Genomic DNA, 15,513 nt, shown 5'->3' with positions numbered 1-15,513 from the left:
ACCTTGTGTTGACATCATCATAAAGAAGCTGTATACCAAGTTTGAAGCCAATCAGAACTGTAGTTTCGGAGAAGAAGACGATTGAAATGTTTTCCCCATAACAGCCCATGTTAAATTTTCTGTAAGTTCCCAGATCCAGAAGAAGATCCTGATCAGCATGTGGCCATTACTTTTTGGTCATCTCCCCATCAGGGCTGGACTGTAGAAATTTCAACTTGATATCATTTATATTTACTGAGTTATTGCATCCATCCATTTCCTATCTCTTATAATGGGGAAATTTTTCAAAGTCGCATCAAATCCAGAATCAGATCTGGATCCAAATAATTTCACTAACTTTTGCTGACATCATCATAAAGAAGCTGTATACCAAGTTTGCAGTCAATCGAAAGTGTAGTTTTGGAGAAGAAGACGATTGAAATTTTTATAACGGACGACAGACGACAAACGACGACAACACCGACGGCCGCTGCATGACAACAATAGCTTACAGCCTGTTGGCCGGTAAGCTAAAAATCAGCTATGGGTGACATATGGGCAAAAACATCAGATTTCGGACACTTTTGTCTTCAATGCGAATGTAGCTTTAGTTGTAGTGATGCATGTTGGCTGGCATGGATGTTTTTCTGTGTGAAAATAAACTGAAACTAGAGGAATATGCTAGCAGCTTACAAAATGGTTAATACTGTGGCATAGTGGTTAGCATTTTGCCTTAAATATGACAACTCTAACGCTAGGTGATGTGTTATAGGATAGGTAAAGTGCAGAGACCAAATTTCATAACAGCAATAATAAAGTCCATTAACAAATATAGTTTAAGCCCTGACTTTGCATTCCTGAAATGAACCAAGAATTCCACAACAACTGTTTTCCAGAGGATTTCTTCAGCATCAATAAATTACAGCAAATTAAGGGAACAGTGATTGTATATGAGATAAACTTACTTTGCCAGCCATAAATTGTCCAAAACCTGGAGGAAATGTCAGAGTGGAAACAAGTAAAGTGACCAGTGCTGGATACAGCAGCCGCCTAAGGAGGGAGGGAGGGAGGGAGGGAGGGAAGAAAGAAAGAAAGAAAGAAAGAAAGAAAGAAAGAAAGAAAGAAAGAAAGAAAGAAAGAAAGAAAGAAAGAAAGAAAGAAAGACAGAAAGAAAGAAAGAAAGAAAGAAAACAATTGTTAATGTTGCGTTGAAGACTGCAGTAAAATGAAAATACCAATTCCTTCTACATTTTCCTGTCACTACAGTCTTGCACACTGACTTCTAAAAAACACTTCTGCTCCAAATAAATCTATTTCATTTTACTCATTACTTATTAATCCAAAAATTCCACCCTAATAACACTATAGGTGGCAGATTGCAGATGTGATAACTGTGAAACATCTCAGCCTTGTTTCTGCTAATGACTTCAGTAGAAACTATATGTTCAAAAGGCAAAAAGGGGGTTTCACAGGGAGCCAGACTCACTTTTTCATGAGGAATCTGTTGATGGCCTTCTGTTTTCTGATGAACTGGACAATCAGTCGGTTCAGGTAGACAAACAACGCCCCACCGAAACCACTGGCAATACTGGAGACAGAGAGAGATCACATTTATATTTCATTTTAAAATGTATTTGAAGAGATGAAATTGAAAAAAGAGAGATAATCTAGTATTATTTCAAGTGTTAAACAATTTCTTTCAAGGATGAAGACATAGAAACATGGTATTCAAAGAAGAAAGGAGGGGAACAGATATACAAGACAAAATCCTGTGAGAGAAGATCAGCATTAACTAGGCATGTAGGAGGGAAACACTGTGGACGTAGAGAAGGACAAAGCAAGGGAGGAAAACAAAGATATTCACTGAAAGGAGAAATGTGCTTGAAATGTAAGAATGGGATTTACAGCTCAGAGAAAGAGTGGGGAGAGGGAACACATACAGACATATGGGGAAGTGAGGGGGAGTCAGAGACAAGATTGGAAAAGAGGTTTACATAAGCATGAGTTTAAAAGCTCAGTGGGAGTCCTCTGTACGGCAGGAAGATGGAAAGAAAGGTATGCAGAGAAAGAATAGACTCAGACAGCTGCGCAGACAACCTAATGCTTATAAATTTATCTTGCTGCATTATTAATTCCATCAAATACCTCTGAATAAATAATGAGCAGGATGATGAGGGAGTCTTTGCCCCTGTGGTGCAGCCGGGGAAAACACTGCTGTGTGTGTTTCTGCTCATTTTGCTTCCAGTTTTTAAAAAAAAGTGTTCCCTCTCACAGTGATTTGGTTCCCCTTAAGAATATGGCTTGATAACAAAGATTAGGACTGGGGTATTAGTTCGGGTTAAGTTTAATGCCATGAAATGGCTTCTCAGATGGACTAGTTCTTACAGACTGTGGCACTACAAGGAAATGGTAAAGTCCCATATGACATTTTGGAAAGATATTTTAAAAAAGATAAACTTCAAATACTTGCATTTTGAAGGCTGGAAACCAAATGTTTGGCATTCATGATCAGTGAAGCACAGAAACTGGTCTTTCAGATTGACCAAAGATTATGATTCTGGAAACTGATTCTTAAGTAATAAAAAGATTGCTTTAAAGCTATAACATTTAGACATAAAATAGCAAAAATGTCTTAGCCTATGAGACATTTTACTGACTTGACTATGCACTTTTACATCACATGTTTCTGATTCTTTTTTTTTTCTTGGTTATTCTCATTATTTTAGTCTGGATTATTTTAATCTTGGCATTCTTATGGGGCTCGAAATCCAAACACTGCTGTCCGTTGTATAGCCTGGTCTCTTATTTCCACTTTTATATTCACAAAAGGATAAAACAATGTCTGGTCTAACACTGTATCTGTGCTCTTCTCATCCACACACACACATCTTCCAGGCATCAGTAAAGAAGGCGATGGGCTGATTTTCACCCTTTTCCTTCACAGACAAGTGAAGACCATTCCTTCTATTTGAACCTTACTTCTAAGTAAACAAATAAATGATAAATGACATTTCCAAAACCAAAGGAATCAATTGTGAAAAAAAGTGATAATCTAAAGAAGTCAACAAAATTTTAAAGAGGCAGAAATATATTCATACATACAGACTTCAAAATATGGCTCTGATAGTTCTAATACAGAAAAATCCATCATTATTCAGTGTGTAACAGACTGTCGTATCTTGTATAAAAGCCACACCTACCTCTTTAAAAGGTACACATATATGCAGCATGAAACACTCTGTAACATACAACCTGGCCCAGCTTTTTCTTTGCCATCACAAAGCTCATTCATAAGACAATAATATGGACTATCTATAACCCTCTGAAGTGCGTGAAGGACGTATGTGTAAGTTAAGACTCTTATGTTCTGAATCGACCTCCACTTAGCTTACACTTCCTCGTATAGTACTCATGTTACCTACGGTTACTTCATTAGAACAAAATGACAAAATGTCACATTATGTCATTGACGGTAATGTGAATAAAGCTTTAATAGATTACTTCATCTGTAAAATTTCTGCTTTAGTTCCATCATCACTACTATTATTTTTGTTATAGTTTTGATTGAGAGGCAAAACTTGCATCCTGTGTGTTCAAATAAATCAAATGAGTTACTAGATGAATAAACGAGCAAAAACTATAGAACCAGTATGGGGAAATCATCCATACTGTCCTCAAATCTGCAGCAAAACATTCATATTAGCATGCAAGGATGCAAGAATATTCTTTTTTTTTTTTTCCCTGTAAGAGTTTCACATACAGGAATCAGGTTTTGGCATCCCTGTGTCCAGGTGAGTATTTTAGCTAAAGCCTGAAGGTGTAAACACTAAGTCAAAGACATGCCCTTGGCAGCATGCAGCACAGAACAAACTCTTTATGCCCTACTTGACTGAGATACTGACCGACTTTCTCTGCTTGACAGCTACTGGCATGGGAAGGATGGAAAGTACAGCGATGCACCATCTCCCTCTAATAAACACCCACGATCGTGCCAGTGCATGTGTGCATACTAGCGCAGTAAAACTGGGACTAAGCTTTCTGCTGCTGCTTTCTCTGGAGGCAGTGTTAAGTGTTGCAAGTCCTTGACGCAGCGGTGGGTGTTAACACCTCCAGACAAAAACAAGAAGAACACAAAGAACAAAACACAAGAAAGAAAAGAGGAGAGGGATTTTCTTCTCTTTAGGTGCTTATGCACAGATACACAAAAGGATGCACTTTTATCTAAGAGAGAAAGAGGGTGGTTTAGGGAAAGAGATACCCTCCCCCATCCCCCCACTCATCTCTGCAACAGCTTCCTTCCAGAAGCCCGTGGTCTTGTTCTTAACCGTGGACGAGCCCTGAGGCGAAGGCAAGATAAAATAAGACATCCCCCGGTGTGCCAGCAACTGTTGCCGCTAAATTATCCATGTTAGGTGACTCACACAGGCTACCCCGAAGAAACACCCTTACAGGATTGAGGAAAACCCATCAGAACAAGCAGAGAGCTGAAAACAATGACTCCCAAAAGCTGCAGATATGCACGTTTCCATCGACTTCTACTTCTTGGTCCAGAACAACCTTAAGCACACAGTTTAAGTATCAAGGCAATGTTGGGCTGTAAACATTTCTCTTAGCAGGGTTTTACATGGATAGCATTGATCATTTCAGGGGATTTTGTACAATGCATTAAAAATAGATTTCCATTTGTCCCATTCGAGCTAAAAATTCTCTATCTTGTACAGTACTGCAGAATATTCTGCTTAAAGATATCAAACCTTACCATAATCACTAATATAAGACTGGAACAGTTACAGACTAGAAGCAGTCAGAGAGCGCAGACCTCCGCCAAGGCTGATCAGTGCCCCCCCCCCCCCCAGGGTTTGTTTGTCTGTCTATCTGTCTGTTAGTGTGCAGCATAACTCAAAAAGTTATGGACAGATTTTGATGAAATTTTCAGGGTTTGTTGGAAATGGGATAAGGAAGAAATGATTACATTTTGGTGGTGATCGGGGGTGGGGGGGCCCACGGGGGGGGGGGGGGGGGGGGGGGGGGGGCACTGATCAGCCTTGGCGGAGGTCTGTGCTCTCCGAGTGCTTCTAGAGCGCAGACCTCCGCCAAGGCTGATCAGTGGCCCCCCCCGTGGGCCCCCCCACCCCGATCACCACCAAAATGTAATCATTTCTTCCTTATCCCATTTCCAACAAACCCTGAAAATTTCATCAAAATCTGTCCATAACTTTTTGAGTTATGCTGCACACTAACAGACAAACAAACAGACAGACAGACAAACAAACCCTGGCAAAAACATAACCTCCTTGGCGGAGGTAACAAGTTATAAAAAGAAAATTTATTTTCTTTGTTTGGCCAGGCCTAATAGTCACAGATTGGCCAACAGCACAAATCTAACAGCACCAAACATACCCAATGACGGCGAAGGCAGGAAGCTCCTGGAGGTCAAAGGGAAAATCAAGCCGGAAACGAGTTTTAAACAGGGCTGTGATGGTTTCTAATGAGAAAGAAAAAGTACAGTGTGAGTTAGCAAAATCAGTGCTCTAAACAGTCCTGCAATTTAGATGCAGTGCACTGTAGTGTCGCAGCAGAACAAGTTATGTCACTAAGGGTATGTAACAAGACAGAGGTTAACAAGGAGTTGCAGAGGTGCTCACCAGGACTCCAAACCACATACAGACATCGAACTCAAAAACAGAGTCTAAAAACTTTCAGTAACAAGCAGTAAAACACATGATGTAGCCACATGATTGGCTGTCTATCACTGGTAACCTCTTCCATACAAACTAAAGTTCCTTGTTCTTGAGCATCAGCACAACAACAAACAGTTTGGCCGGCAGGTCTTCACAGGTAACACCAATCCCACCTGATGAACCAGGGTTTTCAGGCCTGTTTTTATTCTTTACAGCTGGAGCTTTGAAAAACCTTTATGAATGTTTTAAACTATAGATAAAGTTTACTGATTATACTACCGTCTTACCTTCGTCTCTGTTCCAAACAGCCAGAACTCTGAAGATGAAGGCACTGAAGGTAGCAGCAAAGAAACCTCTCCAATAGTTCCTCACCGCAAAGAATGTAGATGTTACTTCAATACTGAACAGCACACCTGCAACACACACACACACACACACACGGCTGCTTAGTTAACACCAACAGACAACAATAGAGTACAGGTAAAGCCCTGTTTTGTAATACTCATTTCATATCGTAGAGAGGTCTTGCTGTTAGTCAGCTGCTGCTCTCACATTTATTCTAGGCTTGCAAAGGTGTTGGTGTAATTTTTGACACAGCATGGCTCACCCTGATAAGTACAGATGTTCCTTTCAGGTTTCTGTGTCCCAATTTCTAGTTATGTCATCACATGACATAAAAAAAATTATTTAAACCCCCCTCTCAAAAAAAAAAACCAAAAAAAAAAAAAACCTTAAACTAGGCTAATAGGCTAATGATCACTTCATCTGCACAGATTTCAGCTGTGTGATCTATACAAGCCTTAAGCCTGTGTGTAGAAGAAGATATCGCCTTCACAAAAACATACCCTCTAAGTGGCAAAAAGGTCAATATATGTGCCGTAGGATGTACAATTATTACATACAATAGAACAAATATCAATATTACCTCTGTTTGTGTGTGTGTGTCCGGGCTTTTGCTTCATATTTTTACTGAAAACTAACCTCCTATGGGGGCAGCAAAACAACAGCCCACTCCCACAGCACAGGCAGCTGCCAGCATCTCAATGTTTCGAGACTCATTCTGAAACAGAGACAGATACATTTCAATCAGTCATCCAGTAACACTGAGAAAATTACAAATTATATGATATGAACACTTTTTAGTGTTGTAAACAAAAATGGAGTAAAACATAAACAAACATTAAATAAACTCGGTTCATCAGAGTCTACACTAACAATACAATTTTACATGTATTAATAATAAAGCCATTGTCAAAAGAAGAGGTGCAGTGTAACAGTAATATAGATGGAAAGAGAAGAAATGAAAAGACCAAGCTGCAGGGCAGAAGATCGAGGTGCATTATGGTAAATGGGAGGGTTCCTCTGACATGCCTGATCTGACTCACCTTCATTCCTATGAGACTGGGTTCCTTCAAGCAGCATGGCAACGATAAAGAAGAGTTTAGTGTGTGTTTGTGTGTGTGTTGACTGTACACTCTGTGGCTTATCCTGGTTTTACAAACTGTCAGTGTGGAACTGTGATGCGCGTGCTGCACTGTTACTCACTGGTGCACATACATCTCTATCTCACACACACTAAACTGTCACAGGGCAATATAAATGTGTAGTCAAGAAACAGCTTACACTGCAAAAACATGCACATCTTCAAAAGAGGTTTTTAAAAAATCTGCCACCAGGGGATTCCAAAAATTTGTTTGCCATCTACTTAAGAGTTTATTCTGATGATGGATTAAAAAATATCCTCTCAACACTTCGGATTTATTTTTCAGTGGCAGCCTAGAGTGTTGGACACCAGTTACTTATATTTTTAAAAACTGAGTGTAAACAATTACATTATAGTTAATCCAAGTGATGTGATTTTTCTTTATTTTTAAGGTTCCATTTCCTGTCTTACTGGTGTAATTTTTGTCTCATGGGACCCTAAAGGGCCATCGGATACACTCATGTGGAACATAAATGAGGTAATTTCTGCCTTTTTTTAGGTAGATTTCATCAGGGCGGTTTGAGTTCCGGTCCAAATATGTCTCAAAAAGTTTTGTTATCCAGTAAGTTGATGATATAAGACAGATACCTGAGAGTTAATAATGATGACACTTTAATAAGGTAGTCATGAGTGAGCAGCCTCTACTGTTTCTACTGTAGTTCTGAAATACTCCAGAGAAGAGACATACCAGATCCCATAATCTCAATATTCTGGCTTCTTTTTCCCAAATTAGGATGAAGCAACATTATAATGTCTACATTAACATGCAGTTTACAGGGGATGGTGAATAATAAAAATAATGCTATGATGATGTTTTTACTGAGATTTTGAAGGTGTTGAAGGCATTTTTGATGGAGCACAGTAGTGAAAGTATCACAACTGAAAATCAATATTTTTAGAAATTTGGCCTCACACCAAGCACTGTTCAGTGTTCAAATGTATCTTAAAATTTACAACAAATTTCAGAATATTTCATTCTGATGACAAGTATATCAGGTTTCACATGACTGGTATGGTACGTCCATTTGTAGAAAAAATAAATAAAATAAATACTTATCTATACAAACAGAACATAAATAAAAAATCTGCGTCATCTGATCTTGCCTAAATTGGTTAAATCTGAGGTCAAATTTCTCCAGATTCAGTTACATCAACATGTAAAACCCACAAATTTTGCAGTTTTGCACAATGAATTTTTTATGGTCTATTCACAAAAAATACTATGCCCTAAAGTGGTCATATTCACTTACAGATTCAGACATCATAGACAATCAAGCCCAAAGATTAATAAACTACAGTATCAGAGCCCATCAGCTTGACTAAGAATTGTTATTGGTCTCATTCTTGTGGTTTTAACAGTTTCCAAATGTAGAATCAACAATAATCGCCATCATGTTTGGGTTGAAGCCCTTGGTACCTGGTTTCCATTTCAAGAAATATCTGGATCAAATCTTTCACCTGCTCATCACTTAAAATCAAAGAACCTTGGCATAAAATAAAAGAAAAACATGGTGTGAAGAAGAAAAATACATTTTGAGTGGCATTCTGCAGCCCATCAGTTCATATGGTTTTAACATGTTTTCATCTAGTTGATCATAATTTGACCATTTACGCAGAAAATGCACTACTTGGACAAATGAATCCCAAGCTGTTAATTTTAGAGGTGAGCTTTGAAGAGAAAACAGGACCACAAATGAGTTATCCAATCTGGGATCCTGGGAAAACTACAGCTTTCCATGACTTTGGGCTGCACCAAATCTGAATTTTGCACACTGCAAAAGGGATACTGTGCTTAAACTTGTGCATATCTCAACATCCTTACATGTTGGAGAAATTCTTTGAAATTTAAAGTCATCTTACACAATTTAGGTAAAATTAGGTATTTTTCCTTACTGTAGCAAAATAATAACAATAAAACAAAATTTTATTTATAATGCACTATTCATTTAGAGAATTTCAGGGTCCTATAGTACAAAAGGACAGAACCCCCCCCCCCCAAAAAAAAAAAACAAAAAAACAAAAAAACAAAAAACAAAACCCATAAACATCAACAATTATAAGCCTTTTAAAATCACTGTTGTCAAAGTATAATCAGTACATCATCATGCAGCTTTAAAAAAAACTCTGGAATGAAATGATGGAATAATGCATAGAGTACATGTATAATGCGGTCATGCTGAATCAGTTATGGTGATTTTTAATATGTGATTCTACTTTACATGATTTTAATAGTATAAAAAGAAGGAAATGTAGTTCTGTCAACTGGGGGACTATGGAGCATGCTGGGAATTGTCTGACAGAATTACCTTAATCCCTACAAAACTAGGCTCCTTTAGGCAGCGTGGGAGGAAAAAGTAAGGAAGTAAGAACAGCAGAATATCATCTATTGACAGTAGTGACTGCATGTGTCATTTTAACTAATTTCCACAACAACTCAGCACTAATCTTCAATAGAAATCCAACAAAACCAACCTTTTCAATGATATCTGATCCAAGGTTAGATCATCACCTGTGTGTTTAGACCCTCTCTCTCCCTCTTTTTTTTTTTTTTTTTTTTAAGAAAAATATAGCATACACTAAAGACAGACTGGAACAAGAGGTGGGTTTTACAGCCCACAGACTACATTAGCATACTGTACTTCAAACTCTGAAGAGGACCAGATACTGCTGCAGAGGGACACTTCACACACACGTACACACACACTCAGAATTAATATGCCATAAAATGCAGCACAACACTCTAGAGGGAGGGAATGGTAGCACAGGGTTACAGGGAGATGAAGAGGATGATGATGACGACTACAGGAGAAAGAATAAAAGAGAGATTAAAGTCCAAAGAATTCTGAACAAGACAGGGATGTAGGACAGTGTCGTGGGTTTGCCAAAATGGACATATTTGTTGTTTTCAGTTGAGAGGCAGTGAAATCCATCTCATACCACATGTGAAACAAGTGAAATCAGAAGAGTTTTTTTTATGATAATTCATACTTGTGCACATTATTACACTTTAAATTAATCACAGTGGGGTTTACAGTGTTATTACTTTGCACTACAGGAAGAATTTGACCTTCTCATTTGTATGATTAAAATACTGTATTTTATCTATCATATGTTCAAGTTAATTTGTTCCATGTGTTTTTAATTTCTTTTCACTTAACATGGGGTTCATATGCTAATAAGGGTCTGACAAACAAATAATATACACAATACAGTTAAAATAGACTCATTGTGGGAAGTACTTCTTCATTTTACCTGATAATGAGCTACTTTTGCTAATTCTACAAATTGTCAAACATGCACTGTTGGCAACCAAACTGAATTTAATCCACTAGGCTCATAGATGACTATTCAATCATAGAAGTTCACAGTCAGCATTGCTTGGGTTAATATACAGGGGTTGGACAAAATAATGGAAACACCTTCACCTAAAGATGATAATGCCCCAATCCATACAGATAGAATTGTTAAAGAATGGCATGAGGAACATTCTAATGAAGCTGAGCATCTCGTATGGCCGGCACAGTCCCCAGACCTCAACATTATTGAGCATTTATGGTCAGTTTTAGAGATTTAAGTAAGACGTCGATTTCCACCGCCATCGTCTCTAAAAGAGTTGGAGGGTATTCTAACTGAAGAATGGCTTAAAATTCCTTTGGAAACAATTCACAAGTTGTATGAATCAATACCTCGGAGAATTGAGGCTGTAATTGCCGCAAAAGGTGGACCTACACCATATTAAATTATATTTTGTTGATTTTTTAAGGTTCTTTCCATTACTTTGTCCAACCCCTGTAGGTCATATAGGGATTTCCTAGTCTGGCATACACAGACCTCTTTCCCCACTTTGTTGGCACTGTGCCACTGATATACACAGGTCTTATGCCCTTCATTAACATTCTGGAATAGGGGTAAAAGTTATCTGCATTGTTTAGCAGCACTCAGCTCATGTGTGTGCAACAGTGCATTTGCAAAATGGTATCAAGAGAGAAGCTGCTTTGGCGGAATGTGCACATTGTGGAATTAAAATGACTAAATCCCTACAAAATTGCACCTAAAGGTTTCCATGTGCCAAATTTTCCATTTTCAGGGCATAGCTGCAGTTGGGAGGTAGTTGTTCTTTCACATAGTGAGGTGATCAATAATGCACCGACAGTGGAAGGAAGGCAGATGGAAATTCTCCCACTGCATAATGGAAATATTCACCTTTATTCCATCAAAGTACTTCCAGTGAGTCACACCAGGGATTTCAGTTTATTACATAATTTAACTGCAAGCATTGAAAATTATCTAGTAATTCCCATTTGTTTAACTTTCTCTTCAACTTAAACAAATGAGACAGCAGGGGGTTTCTTTCTTTTTGACTAACATATTCCACACCTTAATCCAATTTCTATTAACTATCGCATGTATTATGGAAACTGTTGGTAATGGAGATTCCTAGTTAAAATACCCAGCAGACTAAATAATTTAACTGTGGAAATCAGACCCATTTTGTTGACTGGTACATTTAAGCATGTTTTGTCTTTTTACTTTAAGATGAAGTGTTCCTGTTCCTGATACTACTACTAATATATTACTGCATATATATCCCATGTTTTTGTACCTTGGACGGCCATGGCTCAGGAGGTAGTGCGGGTCGTCCAATTACCGAAGGGTTGGCGGTTTAATCCTACTCTGTTCTAGTCGTGTGCTGTTGTGTCCTTGGGCAAGACACTTCACCCTCCTTGTCTCCAGTGCTGATACTCACACAGGTGTATGAATGCGTATAAATGTTCAATGGTGATCGGAGGGACTGTAGGCGCAAATTGGCAACCACGTTTCCATCAGTGTGCCCCAGGGCAGCTGTGGCTACATATGTAGTTTACCACCACCAGAGTGTGAATGTGTGAGTGAATGAATAATGGATCCTCTGTACGTGCTCTGAGTATGCGTTCCTAGAAAAGCGCTATATAAATCTAATCCATTACTACTATTATTATACCTAACTATTGCTGATGACCCACTCACACTCTATAATACATTTACCAGTTTGGCCACCTTGTAGCTGTAGTGTTTCACTGTTTTGAATGTATATAGATATGTTTCCATTTGTTTGCTTGTTCTAGTTTTCTTTCTTTCTTGTTATTGTTTGTCTCATCGTTTGTTGTTTATGTAATGCATGTTGGGACTTCAAATAAAAACCAAATAGACGTAAACCAAATGGTACAACTCATGGGGTTCATCTTAATAAAGAAATTTTCCAAATGTCATCCATTTGTGGAAAACACAACTGAAACTTATACTGGACATTTATATTGATGTTTAGTTGGAGGAAGACGTGGCTGTAAAGTTTTTTTTAGTAAATTGGGGAAAAACTTGAGCAGAGCCTTGACCCCAACCTCATCCTCATATTAGAGGTTAGTTGTCTGACACATTTTACTTAAACATGTAATTTTTGCCAATGCTATGCTGGGCTACATAACTTTTTTTCATTACTTAAAGGACATATTGTGGAGGTTGTATAGGGACTTTGGGGCTTGGGCACCAACTCTTTGCTCTATCTCACTGCCCTCTGTACTTTCTTCAAACCCTTCCATCTTCCCACTGTTTCATCCCCCAAGAGATCAGCTCAAATCTTCAGAAAAGAGAGAGATGAGAGTCAAGATTTTCTCTCCCTTTCCTCTGCTTCAGGAGTGCTCTCCCAAAGGACAGGAAAGATGGAGAGGAAGAAAAAGCAAAAGATGATGAAGAAGAATGTTCCCATCTTGATCTGCATCTTTTCCATCTTACATTTTTCCCCTCTCCTGCTGGAATTCTATCATCTCTCTCTGGGCAAAGTTAGTTTTGAAGATGAAATGTATCCAATTTGTTAACAAATAAAAGGCTGTTTAAATATTTATAAAATACTCATTACTGGTTGTTGACCACATGTGGTATGAAAGAGAATTCATTTCAAAATGGTCAAAATTTGCATTACGTGTCTGTATGCACATACTGTCCCACTTTTATTAGGCTGGATAAACAAACAAAATGAAGTAAAACAAATTGAAAAACTGTGTACATGTGATGAATCCCCTGTGTTGTTTGTCTTGTCTACCTGCTTTGAAAGGCAATAGGCTAAAGTAAAGCGAAGAAGGACATTTATTGAAGTCCAATACATCCCAACAGTATGACCACACTAAATAATTCCTCTTTCCAAACTTTGCTCACACTTTTCTCTTTGTCTTTCCTTGATGCTTGTGAGACCAGTATTTTCTGACTAGTACGCATGCATACATACAAACGTAGAATAATGACCACACACGTCACTAATGTTCATGAGTTACACAAGATAAAGAAACTAGGATGTGATCCACTCAAACCAAAAAAGCATTATATATCAAACTATAGAACCAGTTTATGTCTACTATTTTAGATAAACTAAAATTATAACAATAGGGTTTTAATCAGTTTGTCAAACTTAAACTTTCTTTAACCCATAAAGACCCAGTGCTACTTTTGTGACTGTTCCCAAAGGAATTTTTTTGTAGATTTAACCTTTCTTATGGGTATTATAACATTATATGTATTTTGCATTTTTTTCAGTGAAAATCATGAATTTTCCTATATTTAATTCATTGATCATATAGACGCGAGTAAATACAAAGGCTTTTAAACCAGAAACTGAGAAAACTGAGAAAAAAAGTGATATTTTCAGCAAAGATCAATAACGGAATGTAAAAACAACAGTCTCCATCCACTGTGATTTATTAGACTCCATGCGTTTTACTGGTGAATCAATGTTGTAGAAGATGACAGTGTTTCCTCATTCACTACAGAGCCTCTGAACATTCAAATGGGTCATATCTGATGACCGTGAAAAGGTGAAAATCTGCATTTTACACCAATTATTTACATGTAGTGAATGGATCAGTGGATCAGCAGTTATTAAACATTTTAGATCAGTAGATGATTTTGGTTGCCAGTGGATGTTTGAGTCTTTAATGGTTAAGAAATGTTGGTTGATTGGTTGTTCGGACAGTAAGTGATGGAAAAAAATCCAAACTTTATCATTACAGACACAGACAAATTATTAACAAATAATGATAACTGTTATTCTACCATTCAGCATTTAGCTAGAAACACTGTTGTACTGCAAAGAAGAACAATAGACAAAACAAACAGTGCCTACCCAATATTTCAAAGCCATGTAGAAGCTATGAGGATTTTGTCTGGTCTTCACACCCAAATCGTCAGAAAAATTAGAAGTGGAGTAGCAAGGAAACAAACTATTTTACAATGTATGGAGTTTGCTGCAACTACTGGTGAAACAAACAAACTGAATGGTACATGATTTACCTTACCATTGTTGCTGAATTGGTCTTTTATGTGAATCAAGCAAGAAGTAAAGAAAGGGAGTGTGAGATATGGGCAGACGAACAGCAAGACATACCTCATAAATTCCTCCAAACAGAGACATGAACTTGCTGAGGAGAGCTGCACACAAACTGGCGATGTGTACGAACGGCCCCTGACAGGAGGAGAAGAAAAGAAATCAAACAGCTGCAGATCACACAAGTAAAGAAACACTTCAGACTCCCGTTTGTTGTGTCATTTAAGCCAGGGCAAACTGTGAAAACACTGCCAGTAACGATAGGAGAGTGCTGTGAATATTAAAATTTAGGGGGATGAAGTTCAAAGTGGAACTAATGGGATTAAAAGTGAGAGCAACAGAAAAGTGATGCTGAAGTTAACGGAAGTGAAGGGCCCTGGTCTCAGACTGTTGCAGTAGTAAGGGCCTGAGGCTTGTGTGCGTTTTTGTGTGTGTGTGTGTGTGTGTGTATATGAGAGAGAGAGACGCAGAAGCATATTTGAGAGTATGTCTTCAGGCTAGGAAGTCTTATGGGGATGCCTTGCTTACCTGGAAGGGTTTTTGCAGGAAAAAAGAAAAATAACCTCCACTACATTTTGTACAGACACACACAAATACACACCCGCCTACACTAACTAGTCCATAAGGCATAAACAACATCTGTATTGCTACATTTTCAATCAAAAAACTCCATCAAGACATTATTTTCTTCTCTTCCATCGCCAACGCTGCTACTTTGTCATTTCCATCAGCTTTTCAGATTTTTTTCATGCATGTGGCTCTCAACTTGAACCCAGTCATATTGGCCCTTTGTGAAGTTGTGAATCATCTGTAATTCATGATGCAGGGATATACACAAGGGGAGACAAATGTAAATGAGCTACAGAAGATTTCTTCTGATGCTCATGTCTCAGTACTACACCAGGCAAATGTTTTGGGCCCAATTTGTTGCCTCTGATTTTAGAATCTGGCCATCTGATGTGGGTCACTGGCCCCAGTGAACCTGAATGTACTATGATCTGTTCCTGAATAATGGGCTG

The 15,513-nt window shown here is 38.1% G+C and overlaps 1 protein-coding gene across 2 annotated transcripts in view; it reads right to left on the bottom strand.

Annotated features, from left to right (window-relative positions):
- clcn2c (chloride channel 2c) overlaps nt 1–15,513 on the bottom strand; it is a 212,325-nt gene that overhangs the window by 67,511 nt on the left and 129,301 nt on the right. For both annotated transcript variants that reach the window (XM_030152536.1, XM_030152537.1), the window contains 6 exons: nt 14,555–14,632; nt 6,642–6,720; nt 5,948–6,073; nt 5,380–5,464; nt 1,466–1,567; nt 945–1,029 (listed from right to left, as the gene is read on the bottom strand). In XM_030152536.1, coding sequence (XP_030008396.1) covers nt 945–1,029; nt 1,466–1,567; nt 5,380–5,464; nt 5,948–6,073; nt 6,642–6,720; nt 14,555–14,632 — 555 coding nt within the window. The remainder of the gene's footprint in view (nt 1–944; nt 1,030–1,465; nt 1,568–5,379; nt 5,465–5,947; nt 6,074–6,641; nt 6,721–14,554; nt 14,633–15,513) is intronic.

This window comes from Sphaeramia orbicularis, chromosome 13 (genome assembly GCF_902148855.1).
Source record: "Sphaeramia orbicularis chromosome 13, fSphaOr1.1, whole genome shotgun sequence".
Taxonomy (NCBI): Eukaryota; Metazoa; Chordata; class Actinopteri; order Kurtiformes; family Apogonidae; genus Sphaeramia; species Sphaeramia orbicularis.
Note: the sequence above shows the minus strand (reverse complement) of the source record. Positions and strands in the feature narration are given on the sequence as shown.